The 18675-nt window shown below is 40.5% G+C and overlaps 1 protein-coding gene across 1 annotated transcript in view; it reads left to right on the top strand.

Moving 5' to 3' along the window:
- Positions 1–18675, top strand: part of slc22a31 (solute carrier family 22 member 31) — a 52606-nt gene that overhangs the window by 23469 nt on the left and 10462 nt on the right. The window contains exons 2-3 of the mRNA XM_028809757.2: positions 8916–9019; positions 11533–11687. Of these exons, the coding sequence (XP_028665590.2) occupies positions 8916–9019; positions 11533–11687 (259 nt within the window). The remainder of the gene's footprint in view (positions 1–8915; positions 9020–11532; positions 11688–18675) is intronic.

Below are 18675 nucleotides of genomic sequence, written 5' to 3'. Positions count from 1 at the left end.
TGACAGACTGGCAAGAAACTGAAGATTTCATACAAAGGTATATATTACTGTCTTGAGAGAAGGAGGCAAATTTGGATCTCACCAGTGTAGAAAGAGGGGGAAGGCCAAGATGACCAACTGCATAAGAGGACAAGGACATCAGAATTCGTAGTTTGAGAAACAAACGCCTTCAAGGTCCTCAGTTGTGTTCTTATTTAAATACTAGGGGGCTTCACTCGCCATCCCCGGGTTTGGTTTACCGGATATACAATTTAAAGAGATTGTTATTTTCATGGGAATTGTTACATATGCATTATTTTCACTTTTACTTTAAAACTTTTGTAAAAACAATACTTGTCCTTTATTTCCAGCCCCAGGCGTGGTTAAATCTTTTTCACAGGACGTATAACGCTGCTCATGTTGTGAAGGGGGGTGGCTGAACGCACGCCGAGGAGATGCCGTCAGATCATCTGCTGCTGCTGCTGGCAAGCTACGTGTTCTGTTTGTCACGCTGCACGTTGATCATTTAAAAGCCTGTACAGCAGCTGTCCTTTTGCCACTTCGTGTCTCTGCCACTTGCGTTGTGAAGGGGCAGCTGAACGCACACTAAGGAGATGCAGTCGGATCATCAGCTGGCTTGCTGCTGCTGCTGCCGGTGAGCTGCATTTTCTGCTTGTCGCGCTTTGCGTTGATCATTTCAAAGCCGGTACAGCAGCTGTCCTTTTGCCACTTCGCGTCTCTGCCGTTTGCATTGCGTAAGGGGGGTGGCTGAATGCATGCTAAGGAGAAGCAGTCATCTGCTGGCGAGCAGTGTGTTCTGCTTGTTGCATGTCATTGTTTTAAGAGCTCGGAGTACATGAAGTGTGTCTGCCAAAAGAATTCCAACAACTGCTTGGTTAGATGTCTGTAAACTTGTTTTAAATGTTGTCTCACTGCCTTCTCTTGCGTGACGTTAAAGTGTCTTTCTCGGGACGTCAAATTGTCTTCCGAAAAGATCACGTCTCGTCTCCCTCCCAGGATTTTTTTTTTAATAGAAAGACATGCCAAATACAAGTGTCCTCTGCAACAGGGAAAAGATGATTCTGAGATGTATGTATCCTCCTTGAGTTTTTTTTACAATTTGAATGTTGCATACTTGTGCAGAAGGTCAAATAATTTACTGGTCACTACAGCCGAGTTACCATCATTTCAAGGATTTTCTGCCCATATGCGCATGCCCTGCGTAAGCGAATGTTCGTGTCATATGCGGTTTCTGTCATTTTAGTGTGAGTAGAGGTACTTTCATAAACAATGTGAAAACGCTAGTGTGATCGGAAATTGTGTTCAGTTGACTATGCCGTAATGTGAACGTAGCCTAACACTGAAGGAATTTCAGCCTACTCCTCCTCACAGCACTGCTTCAGCTCTTTTATCTGGTATTTAATAGAATGAAGTTCTGGACTATTATTCTTAGCTTTTTCAGATGTCCATTTGAAGATTTGCTGCTGAGGAACATTGACCTTTTGCCTCATTCAGTTTTGGCCACGCTACTTCACATTGTTGGCCATAGTAATTTTCAGTTAGATAACTGTTGCTATCAATAGAATTTCATGATAGACTCAGTAATTGTAGTACAGTAGGCTGAGGGTCAACCTAAATCATCACGTCTTCGGAATTCTGTTTGAAGGATTGTATGATGTTCTTGTACTGATACTTTCTTCTGAATATAAAGATGTGCAGAACTGTACAACCTGTCTGTTCTGAGAAGATGTTTTTGAGAACTTCATTTAGATTACTGTTCAGACATAAGCTGTGCTGCTGTGTCCTTTTCGGAGGGAGTGGGCTTTTTCCTGGTTTCTCTTCCTTGAAAGTCCACCTGTTCCAGCTTTCCCTGATTCAGGAATTGTAACATTTACCATGTTGACAGACCTATTGATACCTTGATATAGCTTTTGAGGTGCCTGTGATTTCTCAGAGCTTCATATGTTCTAAAAAAGTGGGTGACCTTGTTGGGATGGCCATTCCTAGAAATGTTGACAACTGTTCTGAGGGTTCTCCATGTGTAAGTACCCTCACTGTAGAATGGTAAACTTCAAATTGTTCACAAATGGCTTTTGACAATTCACATGCGGCTTACCAGCAATGGCCACTTATGTCAGATCACTGCAGATGCCTTTCATTTTTGGCTTGAGGTGACCTCAGATGTGAATGCTCGAAACTCGGGGTAGCACTTTCTGATTGTCACCTCATCAAGGAGCAGCACCTCCTTAACTGGTATGAAAACAGTAAGGGGGTACTTAACGTTCTGCATGTTGGCTCAGTCTGTTCAGAAAAACCAACGACAAAGTAAAACCTGTTAAGTTATGACTCATTGGGTCGGGCTGGCTTAAGATTTCACTAAATTATTATAAGGCTTACCCTGGAGAAAGCAAGATTCCCTCTGTGTCTGTGGATGCTTACATCATCTTGACACACAACACAAGTGTAGTGCCCATCCATGTCTTTACTGCCTTCATTATTTCACAAAAAATTGCCGTGTTACCTCAAAGACTTTTGTCCTAGCTAGTCATAGTACCACTAGGCCATGTCAAATGAAATTTGTTTTCTAAGTGCAGTCCTGCTGCCCATGAGTAGTTCTCATGGAGAGTTAGTTGGGGAGGAAAAAGAAGATTTTATAGTTGAAAAGCAGGTTTTTCAACTTGAGTAGTTTTGCATGTTGCACAGTGGTATCAGCATTTATTTTTATTTTGCAATGTGCAAATATTTTCGGTGCTTTGTTTATCTAACTCCATCCAGTTTTGAGTCATTGTTCAAACTTGAGTCATTCAATGGGTATTCATGCATTGTTCTAGAATTCGCATCTCTGCATTCTCATGATCTTTTACTTCTGTGCAATTCTTCTGAGCCTCGCTGTGCTCGTCTTTGAGAGCCATTGATGACAGACTCCTGTTAAGGACGGCAGTCAAATGCAGGTTATTTATATAATGCAGTTTCTGTCCTAGTTGTGTTTTTTTCTTCATTTTTTTTCTCCTTTTTTTCTCTTCATACCCTACACCACTGTTTGTGTTGACCTTGCTGAGGCATTTTTAGATCACACCTTAAATCTTGCCAGTTTGTTAAGACCAGAGGTAAGCTTCTTAAAATCTTAAAAATCATCTTGTTCCATTCTGATGTTGGCATGTGTCCTCTTAGCATACCCCACTCCCAAGCACTCTGCATTTCCATGGTGTTCCAGAAGATGGTGCTGTTGAGATTTCTACCCTAAAGGACATGTAACTCTTCAATACTTCCACCTGCATTATCAAAACACCACACAGTTTGTGCAAAGAGGCCTGAATTTGGCTTTTTGGTTGGTTGAAAATTTTGTTGGCTTTCAGGGGTTTTCACTTGTTTTCTAAAGAACTAGGGGGCTCTGCCCCCTGCTCGCTTCGCTCGCCAACCCCTCGTCTTGGGTAACCTGAAATAGATTTGAAAGAGATTATTGTCTGTCTTGGTAATTGTTACATATGTATCATGTTCACCGTCACGACATCTGTAGGTCTATGTAATATATGTAAATGACAATAGCAGTTTAATTGTTATGTTATGTAAGTATAGAATGTCTTTGAGTTTGTGCAGATCTATGTATGAGATATATTGGAGTGTAAAGGTGTAGATGACGTACAAAGGATATCTTTATACACAACATTTGTAGTAAAGATGGGGTGTTGTCCTTGAATGAGTTTTCCTTGGTATGGAGTTATTATAATCCTGACGTTAACGTCACATGCATGCCAAACTCTTGAGAAGGCTACATAAAGTTGTCCATGTCTAAATACAGGCTCAGAGAGGTAAAGGCCGACTCTGTCCATGGTCTTTCCTTGGTATTTGTTGATTAGGTATACGTTGTTTACTGTTAGTAATATGGATAATAATTGCACTTACTGTTAAAATTACCTATTTCCGTTAGTTGAGCTGTTTCGTTTCTGAGCCGTGGCTCCTTCGCTTGCGGTGTATAGGCGCATGCGCCCTCCGCACTATGTCGGGTTTGACTATGCTGTGTTTTGTGGACGTTTGGGGCCTCCGTACTTTGTCTGGTTTGACTGTGGGGCAGGATGCCGAAGCCTCTTCTGTTTGTGTTTTCTGTGAGTACTTATAATATTGTCTTACTGTAATGTGATTCACATATGCTGTGGAGTCCGGATCTTTGGGGCTTCTGTACTATCTCGGGTTTTTGCTTGTGGTGCTTTCGAAGCGCGTTGTAGGCGCCTGCACCTTCCGTACTATGTCGGGTTTGACTATGCTGTGTAGTGTGGACGTGTGTCAGTCGAGCTCTTTCTTTTTGGAGCCGTGCCTGCTTTGCTTGCGGCATTTCAGATGCGCGTTATAGGCGCCTGCGTTCATTGATTCTATCCAGGCGGGCTTGTGGTTTACCATTCTTGGTCAGCCTGTGTTTTCTGTGGTTGTACTGTCAATATTGTATTACTGTAATGTGCTTTATATTGTATTACTGTAATGTGATTCACATATGTTGTGGAGTCTGGATCTGTGGGGTTTCTGTACTATCTCGTGTTTATGCTCGCGGTGTGTTAGAAGCGTGTGGACGTTTAGTTCAGAAGCGCGTTGTAGGCGCCTGCGACTTTCGTACTTTCCCGCGCCTTCCGTACTATCTTTGTGGACCTGTGGGGCCTCCGTAGCCTCTTCCGTTTGACTCTGGGGTGCAGCGCAGAATCCTCGTGTTTATGTGGCTGTGTCGTTAGTCGTTAGCTATGGGCGCGTTGTTGCTTCATTTCTTATTTACATTAGTTGAGCTCTTTCGTTTTTGAGCCGTAACTCCTTTGTTCGTGGTGGATCAGACGTCGCTTGCGGTTTATGAGATGCGCGCTGTAGGCGCCTGCGCGCTATGTCTCCTGCGTCCATCGCCGTGTACCTGGGTCCGTGCCTTCCGGTTTACCATTCTCGGTTAGCAATATGGATGAGGTAATCATTGTAAAGTGCTGGGTTTATCTTGTGTCATTGTCACATTACATGACTTCAAGTCTGATCGCACGACTAGAGATGACAGGATATAGCAAATGAGATTAGTGTGTCCAGTTTTACATTTCCAAAGTTTTGCAAGCTATCCCCTTTTGTGGGAGCCATTTATGTGGTGCCCAACGGAGCTGGTGCCGGTGTGAAGGCTTTTCAGGTACACCTATTTCAGCTCCGATTGCTGCCCTTTTTTCATTTTTTTATTCCCATCCAGATGAGTCTCTGTTGTGGTTGTCAGGTCTAAAAACACCTGCATTCCTTATTTCTCATTGCTGTATTATATGCATTGTACTTCTGGATGAGCATTCATTGGTTGTCATCTGTCACGCATACACAAGCCCACCCTTATTACTTGAGACAAGATCAGACCTGTTTTGATTTTGTCAGGATGAATCACGGATTGAGTCGTCGGGGATCTGGAAGTTACGGGAGAGCACTGCGACTGCCCCAACTAGCCACGGTTATGTAAACGAAGTCTATGAAGATGATGATGATGATTCACTGAAAAAAATCGTTTACTGTGACAAGGCTTTTTTATTGTAGTCTTAAAATTGTTTCTTTCGTAACAGTAGTACTAGGGTGTTGTATCATGTTAGCCATTATGAATGTAGTGAGAAGTCAAGCAAAATGACACCTTTTATTGACCAGCTAAAGAAATGACAATATGCAAGCTTTCGAGGCAACTCAGGCCCCTTCTTTAGGCAAGATCATTAGGTTTGATTGCTCTCTCATCTGCTGTAGGACACTGGTACACGTACTTTAACTGCTGCTATGGAGTAGCACAAACCAGTCTTGAAGTCTCAGCAGCTGCACACTGGGTCCACATAAGGTAGTGTTTCTCAGCTACCAGATTGTGCTGCCAGTGGGCCACAAATGGCCGTCGATGGTTACAAGTGGGTCACGTAAGCAATCGGCAGTTCTGCGCATTATTTTTTCCATTTTCTAAGTGAGCTTGTTTCACCAAGGGGATGGTTTACAATTTCTGCTAGTGGATCATCAAATGAATTTAAAAAGACAAAACTTGAGTGTTGGACCATAAAGGTTGAGAAGTACTAGCATAAGGAAGGCAACGCGGGCTGAATATATAAGAAATAGCTGCTTTGAGCAGCAGCAATCAAAACAGATGTTAAAGGGCACTCAAAGAGTCAGGAAATATTTGAGACCCTGTGAAATAATAATAATAATAATGAAAGATTTATTACTACAGCTGGTTTTGTCAATTTCTAGCACATTTTTACCTCATTGTTTTCCATTGGCCTTCAGCCGTCGGTACAAATTGTCGTAAATCGGTGCATGAGAAGTTCTTTAGAACCCTTTTGAAACCACTCCACTTAATCTATCTGTGTCATGTGTATTAATTTATTCTTTTTTACCAATTTTGGTATGCTGTTTATTCATTCCTGTTTTCATCTATTGTAATTTGTTTTTCTTTTCTTGGAACTTTTTTCTTTGATCTCTTGTAAATCACTTTGAGCTACTTTCTTTGTATGATATTGTGTTGTAGAAATAAATGTTATTATCAGTTTGTCACTCTGGCAGGTTTGGGAAACTTACTATTGTTAATTTTGTTTACATCCCTAAGTTCAGAAAACATTAGTTGATTAATAAACACATACCAAAAAGTAATGTTTAATGATGAACAAATTCATTAATTTCAATAACTAGAGGTGTGTCACTTTTTGAAATCTCTACCACCCTTTTTCACATTTGTTTCCACTTTAAAGCTGCCTTTTAGTGTTTGATCATCATGCATGCAATTTAATCCAGTTGTTGTCATCAGACTGGGATACAACAGGGTGGGCCTCATCTGCAGTTAGGTAACCGGGTAAATGGTCACAAGGATGCTAAGATTCACACCGTTCAAAGACGGTGGGTTGTTTATTTTATTAAGGGGGACCCCAGGAACACACCCAGCCTTGACCTGGGACACACACCACACACTCATACACAGAGACACTAATTAGCAGCTAAATGAATCAATTAATATTAAAGATATAATAAAGTTTATATTTAATGAATAAAGAAAAAAAACCAATACATATACAAAAACTGCCCCCCCACCACCACTATATTCCGCTGACGAGAATTATTTACAAACACTACATACAACAAACCAAAAGAAACAATGGATGCTACTCAGTAAACAACACCAACGATAAAGTCCAACACAATCCAGTGCAGCATGATGACGGTGTTGTGTGGCATGAAAACCCCCCTGTAAACAGCCCTCCAAATGAAATATAAAGTTTTGTCCTACCAGGTTCTCATTGCAGTGTGAAGAGTTGATGTAATTGGAAACAATCATAGGTAAAGACGTATCCAACCGAGATGAGTCCACACTGACAAGCAGGCACTGGACAGCACATACATCCACAAAGTTACTGCAATCCATAGTGGTTATTATCCAATACTGTGTGACATCGTAGAAACAAACACAGACAGATGATTGCGATTCACTTGGCATCTTTTTTGGCTTCTTTTTAAAGAGACCGCTTAATTATCCTCCTACCCAGCAACCCCTGCACCCTCGGACTCAATGGTGCACATTGGCCTAATAGTGCCAAGACTTCTGGGAGTTGTAGGCAATTTAAGTAGCACTGCGACAACTGGCAATGGACACTGCTTCTGATTCCTGCCTGTATCATTCTGATACGAGCCATATATACTTGGCCACATTTTTGGTATTGTATGAATGGTCCATAAACTGAACAAATGAACTGAATCTAGAAGAAGAATGCTGACTGTGCATCGCTCTGATTCTCCACTGCTGCTAACCCATTTGATGTGTCATTAGAGCCACCCACCTCATCCCTCGTTTCTGTCCAGTAAGGACCTTTGGAGACATTCAGTCAGAAGCTTTATTATGGAAGGAACATGCCAGTCAGCCCTTTTCACTCATGTGGTAGACATGACATCTGTACAGTTGTGGTGAAAGTTTGTATACACTCATAACAGACATGTACATCAGGGCAGTATTGGGCTTTCAGTGACTTCTTTTTCTGCGCCAGAATGTTTGAACATCATAAATAAAAAACAAATCATAAATGTAGTGCAGAAGTTTTTAATTATGGATTTTTTGAAATCATCACAGTTTTCTTAACTTGCACGTGTTTGGAGATAAGTCATGGAATGTGCAGACCCCATATGGAGAACAACTCTGGAAGTGGGAATCAAACCCAGGATGCTGAATCCATAAAGTGACAGGACTACCCGCCATGTCAATGTGGCGCTCTAGGATGTCCAGTAAACGGCTTAAAAACACAATATTACCACTGCACCGAGGAGGAGAGAAAATTCAATAAAACTATTTTGTGTGTGTTTTGACTGTTTAAATGTACCGTTTGGTAAAAAAACAAAACTATGATTTTCATGTCAGAATATCACTTTGAAAAGTATTTTCAATAAAACAATTTAATCAAAGAAAACTGGCCAGCTCTCCTTGCATGTGATACTCAGCATGCAGCACATCATCATGATTAGTAAGTTCCCTCAAAACTCCTTTCTTTTCCGTGCCTGAAAAAATCTCAAATAAAACAAAACAAGAGACAGCACAAATAATCAGAAGGCTTCACCAGGACTTGTATTTTATTTTAAGCAAATCAATGCAAATGATAACATTTATAGAATGAGTAAAATTGAACAGAAATGTGATATGATATTCATATGCTTACATTTGTATCCTTAGCCATATTTACATTTTGTCGATTGGAATTTTCGCTTTTTTTTATATACTTATAAAAACCGATTTTTTAAACCATCTTGGTGATCTGATCATCACCATACTTCAGAAGCATGATTTGGAATTGAATCAACTTTTTTTCCCCACCCCTAGTGATTATAGTAATGTGACCTCCATTATGGCTATCAGTGAAAGGTACCTCATGAAAGTCGGCTTTTGACAGACAACTCCCCCTCTTTAATGTCCTCTTTGTCTTCTTTAATTACAGTGGAACTTAGTGTGTCAGAACTACTGGAAGATCCCACTGCAGCATATCTTCTTCATGATTGGCTGGATCTTTGGGTACCTTATCCTAGGCCTCGCTTGTGACCGGTAAGTGGCTCTTAAATCTTCAGCATTGCTCGACTATTTATGACAAACAGCTGACTTAATGCTTTTTAAAATCATTTTAATCACTATATCTACAGTGCCAGCTGTTTCTCTCACGTACACAAGTGTAGGACTCAGTCAAATGTGGCCAGTTTAAAGTTTTACTCCATCAGCAGGCTTTGTGTCTTAATACAGTAAATACTCACTTTGCAAATTGTGTATTAATGAAGTAGCTTTCAGATTTAGCTGAAATGAAAAACATACTTTTTTTTTATATGTCTGATAACATTTTCCTCATTTTTTTTTTTCCTGGTGAGTTTGTTATATGGCATCCAGTACATTACTGTGGTTGCATATTACCCGGGGCCGTCAGAGTTACAGCTGATGACTGCCGTGGGTCTTTTGGAATGGCTGCCAGTTTCATTCTCTCACTCATTGAGTCTTTCTGACAGATTTGCCCAAGCTAATCTAGGACAAAAAAAATCCTGTTCTAGCCCACTACAAAAAAAAATCTGTTGTTGTCTTTGTTTCTGTTCATTTTACTTTTAGTTCTTACTTAATGCGTAGTTCCTTCTGAATACTGCAACACCGTGTCCAGCTTTCTAAAGCAAAGTGGTGAAAGCCACACACACAGTGGGACCATGGCTGGAGAATGTGAAAGGGATGTCTTTGTGTGGATTCCTTCCGTCAGCTGCTTCATGAATATTTGGCCAACTTGAAATTTGCAGTTCAAAGTAATGTCCAACTAATTTGAGACAGTAAGAGTAAAGCAGAAAAGATTAATAGACAAAGGCTTTTTTTATTTCCCTAAAGTATACAGAGTTAGTAGACATTAATATTAATGTGAGTTTACATGTACTTAATGAATAAATTGTGCAGTTTAGACATCTCATTTATAATTTCAAAGTTGTTTAAATGGCCCATTATGGAACTTAACATCATGTGGACAAAATGTACCTAAGCCAACAGCAGACCAGCCGTCATAGGCAATTGCATCTGTCTCTGTGAGACTCACTGTTCTGGTGGCATTGCATTTGTAGCATATTGTCTGTGTCATCTTCATATGAAAATCTGGTTATCACGACCCCGAAAAAATAAAAACAGAATTTGCTGCTTTTAATGGCCTGCCATCAGACCATGGCATTTTGAGATGTTCAAATCGAGCTTCAGTTATCAGTGATGTCAAGCAGATGTGGTATGGAGTACCACCTCTGTGAGTCCTCCACCCAAGTCCAAGCCATTACCTGTAACTGACACCACATACATGTATGTGAAGACCATCAATTCATGTATCAATTGTTGCAATAACCATTCCACTGTCTGTTCTTAACAGACAAAACATGCTGCTGCCCATCTCCTTGATCATCTAGCTTCATGAAAACCCAAATTCTAAACTCATCCTTGCATCCTTAAATACTTTTTAAAGCTATTTTTGATGTGCAGCAGGGACTGTGCAAATGTCCCAAAGTCACCATAATCTGACTCTGTCCAGTTCAAGTGGCAGTCATAAATTTTTTGATGTCCTAGCCTTGTGGGGCCAGACGTGATTCTCAAATGAGAATCCACATCTGGGGACAACTTGTGGAAAAGTTCGTAGTGAAGAAAGGAAAAATCTTCTGCTGCTAAGGCCCATACCCACAGGGCTTCTTCCTTAAACCCCTAAACCCCTCACCCCAATTCATCCAGTCCATGCACTTTTGGGGTTACAGAGTGAGAGCAAACGAAACCAAACAGAAGACTTGATGCTGAGCGAAAATAAGAAGTTAAAAGTGCGGTTATCATTTCAGGAGCTCAGTAGCAGAAGGTAACTGAAGCTCAACACTAGAATTACCGAAGCCTAGGAAAAAAACTCATAATCCCAATTCAGTTCATATTTTCACAAACATAGCTGCCAGATTTTTCATCCTTACATTGACTCTGACACTATTATTGTAACTGAACCACAGAGAACATATACGGCACCTGGGATAAGTTCAAGTTCACTTTTACCACTCGTCCATTGATGTATAATCCGATTGTACAGAAAGGTTTTTCCCTTGCAGCAGTTTATGTTTATTTTTGATTCATTCATTGTGCTCTCCGCACATGTCATACACATACAGTATATATGCTTAATAAGGGTCTTTTTGGGAGACTTTTTAGCTGTATACAGTTTATAATATTCAGGAGCTTGCTGTCTGTCGGACCAGGTTAACGAGAGTATCATTGCTCTTTGCAGTTCAAGATGGCTGCCCCTACTTTGCACATTGTCCTGAGGATCTGAAATGATTTAGAAATGTGACACTCAGTGACAGCAATTGTCCAAACCCAGTTTAAAGCAAAATCCAGTCAAGGTTGTCTTCAGACATGTGTATTATACATCTTGCACAGTGAGACTAATAACCCACAAATCTATCAAAGTGCTATTTCACTTGCAGTCTCTGGATGCATTTTGTTCGGCAATGTAAGCTATGTAATTCCATGTTAGTGCTCTGAATATGGAATAACAGTTCATTTTAACTGTGCTTTTCTCACAGGGTTGGCCGACGGAGCACGTTTCTGTTGTCGGTGGTTCTCTCAGGGATGCTTGGGGTGGCCGTCTCCTTCTCGATGAATCCTGATGTGTTCCTCATGTTGCGACTGTTCCAGGGAGCTGCCTTGGCCGGTGTCTTTCTTGCTGCGTATGTTGCCAGTAAGTTGTTTCATAAAAGGCATTTCTGCTTCTCCACTGAGTACATAAAAACCAGCCTAACATTTATCTTTGTGGCGTGACATTACTCAAATAAATAATTACCTGTCATAATTTAGTTAACCTTGCATAATGACACTGCATAAAACAAGATCTGAAAACAGATGAGAAATAGCCACTCCTCCTTTCTGAAATTTTGTTCTGACAATCTTAAAACTCACTTGGACTCCTCCTGTCAGCTTAGTTTCTTTCATACACTTTAATGTTTGCTTCTGGGCGTACTTTGGTCATAGCATAACTCCAGACAAAAGACAGAATCCTTGTCTGTCATGCTTACATTGCGGGCCATCAAAAGATATGAAATAGGCATGAGGTTCCTTATGGTCATGTGCGCAGAGTAAACTGACAGTAATGACCATTTAAATGTGCAATTTGTCACATGGAGAGCTTACCCTTTTCCAGAAAAACCTGTTCCAGTTAAGATCAAAGTCTATGCAGATAAGAAAAAAAAACAAACATTTTCTCTTCAAAATCTCGACAGACGACCAACATGAGCTCTCAATCAATTTTTTGAGCACTGTTTAATTCACAATTCAGCCTTGAGCTGAACACTCGACCAGTGTCTGAGGTGTCTGCTCAGCCGTGGTGTTTAATCAAGACTCATTATTTTACTAAACTGTTTTACTGCCGATACAGGTACATTTGTTATTTTAATAATCTCAAGCCTTCATCACGATTAAGTCTAATTAGATCTTTGATCCAGGTAATCCCACCTGCCCTTGAGGTAAGACCTCCGAATGGATGAGAGACATTAGCATCATCAGTGACTGAAGCAGCATCAGACATTCATTGTATTTTGCCAAAATCATGGAGACTGCCATACATTGTAGACTATGCTTCTGGTAGATCTTTGTCACTGCAGTTTTTCATGATTCAATTCTAGCAGCACTGCCATTCCAGGCAACATACTGGAAACTTCATACCCCAATCAAGCATCTGAAACACACAAGTGTTAGTAAACACTCTTGAAACCAAGGGATCATGAGTACGAATAGCATGGTATGACACTGGAGCTTCCAGAAGTAACTGTCAGGTATGACAAGTATTTTCCTTTCTTGCAGTCAGGATCAGGGTCAAGAATGAGACCCCTGTAAACGCTAGGGGTCGTTGTTGTCACTTTTAACCCCAGCAGACAGATGCTCAGAACACAAAGTAAAAGCAATAAGAAGTATTTTAATCAGTGCCTCCAAAGCACCCCAGCCACAATAAACAGGCAAGTGAATATACAATAATAATAATAGTAAACACAATCTCTCCTCCACACCTCCCAGCAAGCTCTGTCCTACTCCTCCCGACTCTGGCTCGCATGCTGGGTTCCCATCAGTCCTTTAAATAGTCCTTGACCCGGAAGTGCTTCTGTTCTTTCTCCCACATGACTTGCCAGCACTTCCAGGTCAGGTGGAGAATCCCAGTTCTTTAATCCGCCTGGAAGTACTTTGGGGCTTCCACCCTCATGACTTCTTAGTACTTCCGGGCTGCAAGGGAAGCATGACTCCCCAGGTCCTTTTACAGCTCCCCCTGGTGGCACCCAACAGGGCTGAGAAACCAGACTCCAATATTCCCTGCAGGAATCCAGGGCACCGCTATATTCCAGGAGAACTGCCATCTAGCATTTTGGGGGAGGCAGTGTCCTGGAAAAGCTGCCTTCCCCCATCCTTCCATCCTTTGAGCATCCCGACTTTGTTGAGTTGCTGGCCCTCCCTCACTCCCCATATCCATGTTATAAACTGCAGTGCATGGGTCCGCTAACTTTCAACTCTTATATTTAATGCTTGATTCATACCAGAGGTGTGAGCAAAATAGAAATTATGTTAATTAACAAAAATGTGTGACATATGTATAATTACTGTATTAAATTTGACAATACGTATACACGGTGCTTACAGTACTTTTGCGTTACGTTTCAAGTAACAGTCTTGCTGCATGACCCATCTACACTTCAGCTCCAGTGACAGAATGGCTGATGTGAAAGGCTCTTGAAGAGTCCTCTGAATTAATGGCTCCTTCATTAAGATGTCCTTCCAGGCAAAAGCTCCAATTTAACTCATCCGACAACTGATGATTTTAATAAAACTCTTCAGGATCACTCAGGTGCAAACTGCTGGCAAGCACTCCTGTTTTTATATTTACCTGGATTTGCAAAGCAGACGCTTTTATCAAAAAGAGGTCAATGTAATCGAGAAAACATCAGACTGTGGGTCTGTTGGGGAACAAGTGTTATAGGACAAGGTTACAAAATTGATCATCACAAGTGAAGAGCCCAAAACAAAACACAAGCTAGTTGTGATCCTTCACAGTTAATATCAGACAGAACTTCACCAAATAATAGAGTCTTCCAATGCTTCTTAACACTAGAATTACCAGAGCCTACGAAAAAAACTCGTAGATCCGGCCCACCTTGAATCGCTTCTTAAATCCGTTCACACCTCTCCGCCAGCGTCCTTTGTCCTCTAAATGTGCAGATGAAGACAAGCTGCAAACAGCCGGCTATTCCATCCCCCCACTGACTTAGAACATGCACAAACTTCTCCCAGCTCATGCCTTGATTGATTATCTGGGAGTGAAGTGGAGTTTTAGAGTGGAAATAATAGATCGTTATTTGGAACACACGCATTTCATGTGTGTTCTGTTTCTACAGTAATCTATGTAAACACATTGTTAAAACAAACTTTTTCATATTTTAGTAATAAATGTTACAAAATGTAGGCATAAACTATAGAATGTGTAAAGCCTGAATTCCAAAGATCAAATAAACACTTTCACAAAAGGTTCAAAGATGATACAACAGTTTCCGTGGCGTAGCGCGCTAAGATTTGCTTCTCAGAGCGCTGCAGCTTTGCCGTGCCTCACAGACCTGAGTTCGATTTCCTCGCTGGGAATGAATTGTTACTTTTTTTTTTTCTTTTTAACCTCAAACGGACATAAAATTTATAAATTGGTATGCACTGTCAGTTAATGAGATCGTTATATTTTTTTATGTGGGATGCTCCTTTTAAAATATTTTTTTAACAATTGAGACTGCAATTAACATGAACAACTGTCCTTATAACTGTTATTTTTAAGATCCGTAACACACAGACAGACAGACAGAGCAGTGCGTAATACAGAGACAGACAGGCAGAAAAGTCACTAGATATACAGTGGTGTGAAAAACTATTTGCCCCCTTCCTGATTTCTTATTCTTTTGCATGTTTGTCACACAAAATGTTTCTGATCATCAAACACATTTAACCATTAGTCAAATATAACACAAGTAAACACAAAATGCAGTTTTTAAATGATGGTTTTTATTATTTAGGGAGAAAAAAAATCCAAACATACATGGCCCTGTGTGAAAAAGTAATTGCCCCCTTGTTAAAAAATAACCTAACTGTGGTGTATCACACCTAAGTTCAATTTCCGTAGCCACCCCCAGGCCTGATTACTGCCACACCTGTTTCAATCAAGAAATCACTTAAATAGGAGCTGCCTGACACAGAGAAGTAGACCAAAAGCACCTCAAAAGCTAGACATCATGCCAAGATCCAAAGAAATTCAGGAACAAATGAGAACAGAAGTAATTGAGATCTATCAGTCTGGTAAAGGTTATAAAGCCATTTCTAAAGCTTTGGGACTCCAGCGAACCACAGTGAGAGCCATTATCCACAAATGGCAAAAACATGGAACAGTGGTGAACCTTCCCAGGAGTGGCCGGCCGACCAAAATTACCCCAAGAGCGCAGAGACGACTCATCCGAGAGGTCACAAAAGACCCCAGGACAACGTCTAAAGAACTGCAGGCCTCACTTGCCTCAATTAAGGTCAGTGTTCACGACTCCACCATAAGAAACAGACTGGGCAAAAACCGCCTGCATGGCAGATTTCCAAGACGCAAACCACTGTTAAGCAAAAAGAACATTAGGGCTCGTCTCAATTTTGCTAAGAAACATCTCAATGATTGCCAAGACTTTTGGGAAAATACCTTGTGGACTGATGAGACAAAAGTTGAACTTTTTGGAAGGCAAATGTCCCGTTACATCTGGCGTAAAAGGAACACAGCATTTCAGAAAAAGAACATCATACCAACAGTAAAATATGGTGGTGGTAGTGTGATGGTCTGGGGTTGTTTTGCTGCTTCAGGACCTGGAAGGCTTGCTGTGATAGATGGAACCATGAATTCTACTGTCTACCAAAAAATCCTAAAGGAGAATGTCCGGCCATCTGTTCGTCAACTCAAGCTGAAGCGATCTTGGGTGCTGCAACAGGACAATGACCCAAAACACACCAGCAAATCCACCTCTGAATGGCTGAAGAAAAACAAAATGAAGACTTTGGAGTGGCCTAGTCAGTCCTGACCTGAATCCAATTGAGATGCTATGGCATGACCTTAAAAAGGCGGTTCATGCTAGAAAACCCTCAAATAAAGCTGAATTACAACAATTTTGCAAAGATGAGTGGGCCAAAATTCCTCCAGAGCGCTGTAAAAGACTCATTGCAAGTTATCGCAAACGCTTGATTGCAGTTATTGCTGCTAAGGGTGGCCCAACCAGTTATTAGGTTCAGGGGGCAATTACTTTTTCACACAGGGCCATGTAGGTATGGATTTTTTTTTCTCCCTAAATAATAAAAACCACCATTTACAAACTGCATTTTGTGTTTACTTGTGTTATATTTGACTAATGGTTAAATGTGTTTGATGATCAGAAACATTTTGTGTGACAAACATGCAAAAGAATAAGAAATCAGGAAGGGGGCAAATAGTTTTTCACACCACTGTATAAATAAACAGGGAAGGCAAATCTTAGCGCACTACGCCACGGAAACTGTTGTATCATCCTTTGAACCTTTTGTGAAAGTGTTTATTTGATCTTTGGAACTCCGGCTTTACACATTCTATAGTTTATGGAGTTTATACATTCTATAGTTTCTGTAGTTTATTCTATAGTTTATACCACCTATGGAGTCTCAATAAAAAGTCCCCAAACATTCGCTGTCTGGGCAGTGGTCTCTGATTGGTGCTGCTCTTTAGTAAAATGTTCCAAACCGACAAGTTATTCTAAGTGGTTTTGAGGGTTTCCTTTTGGCCAAAGTGTGATGCACTTCTAGGGCCTGACAAATTCATTCTTGTGTTTAGAGCCAACTTTAGATGGGCTTATTGTGGGCAGATTAACCAAAGTATTCATTCATGTGACCAGAATCATATGGTGTTAATATGCTATGGGAAATGCACACTTTTCAAAGGGGGATTTTGCATGATTGCCATGATAGGCTGGACCACCTAGACCAGTGTTTCCCAACCTCGGTCCGGAGGGCACACAGTGGCTGCAGGTTTTTGTTCCAACCAGATTCCTAATCAATGACAACACCCGATAGCACTGAGCTCATTTAATTAGCTGGCATGTTTTTTTTTTTTTCTCTTATTCAGAAAAGCACAGCAGCATGATTTTTACACTTATAAGACATTTAGAAATATTTCTGCTTTTGCTACAGATTTAAATGCTTAACTCTCTTCTATTGATTTCATTAGATTTTGCCCTCTGTGCAGTTTTTCCCCCTTCAGTGTATCTTATTAATGAATTAAAAATAAGCAGAGCAGACATGCTGGCAAACAACACTGAATAGTCAAAGGCTGCAAGTACTTTAGCATCAGACCCACTAATTAGTAAATAATGGATTAAACAAACAAGTAGAACACCTAGAAAAGTAGAATGAAAATCAAGATGAAAATATTGTTAAAAAGAAAAAACTACATTATTCCTATATAACTGCTTGGTACATTTTAATAGATATATATATATATATAATATTTTTTTTTTAACCAAACTTAGTTTTCTAATTTCTATATTGTTCCCAAAACACAGAAATAACACATCACTTAATTTGCCCAGGAGTTGCCCAGAAGCTGGTTGGAACAAAAAGCTGCAGCCGCAGTGGGTCCCCAGTTCTGAGGTTGGGAAGCACTGACCTAGAGGGACGACGCAGAGATAGGTTTGCCATCAGAATTTGATCTCTCATCTTATTTACTTATGTAAACTAGAGCGGAGAGATTGGGAGTATGCGGTGATACAGCACGTTGCTGCTTCCAGCACACGACAAACCACTTCAGGATTCCAAATTAGGACCTAAGTACAGCCGTGCAACAGGTGAAACTAGAAAAAGAAAATAATCTGCTCAGCTTGAAACTGCATTTTGAATATGGAAGACCATATTCTTGCATCAGACAATTTAATAGCACTCTGTCTTCTTCTTTACTCTTGCCTGAAGAAGGGGCCTGAGTTGCCTCGAAAGCTTGCAAATTGTAATCTTTTTAGTTAGCCAATAAAAGGTGTCATTTTGCTTGGCTTTTCTCTACATTCATAATGGCTAACACGGTACAACACCCTAGTACTAAAGATTAAAGTCGAATCTCAACATAGACCTTTTTTTCCCCCCAGACGGTGGACTGCAACTCGCCTTTTCATGTTGACTTTGATATCTGACGACTTCTGTTTTATTTCTATGACCTTAAACTTTTGAGTGCCTCCATCACACTGTGGACTCCCATCAATTTCCTTTTGTTGCTTACACCACTTCTTAAGCCTTGTTCTTTTTTCCATGTGCTTTTCCTGTCTTTTTAAGAAAACACTGAACAGAAGGGGCTATTTAATATTGATTTGCATATTCAAATATGTGAAATTCTGGGAGGAGTCAAGGTGAGGCTGTAGGCTCATGCAAGTGCATTAAAATTCATGTTGATTCTGATTTATAAAGGGGAAGTGCATGGAACTTTGCTGTCACACAATTTTATGCATCTCAGTTTTTTTGTGTGTGCGCACATTTCCAGTTTTGTCTGTACGCCATATCTTAGTGTCAGTTCTATGCACACCGTTATGCATGACGTCTCAGGTCTCCTTACTGTGAGGCAGTAGCACTACCATTGCGCTACTGCGCTGCCCAACATACGTTTACAAGCA

The sequence above is a fragment of the Erpetoichthys calabaricus genome, chromosome 9 (genome assembly GCF_900747795.2).
Source record: "Erpetoichthys calabaricus chromosome 9, fErpCal1.3, whole genome shotgun sequence".
In the NCBI taxonomy this organism is placed as follows: domain Eukaryota; kingdom Metazoa; phylum Chordata; class Cladistia; order Polypteriformes; family Polypteridae; genus Erpetoichthys; species Erpetoichthys calabaricus.
The sequence above is the reverse complement of the archived record's forward strand: the minus strand, read 5'-3'. Positions and strand labels throughout refer to the sequence as shown.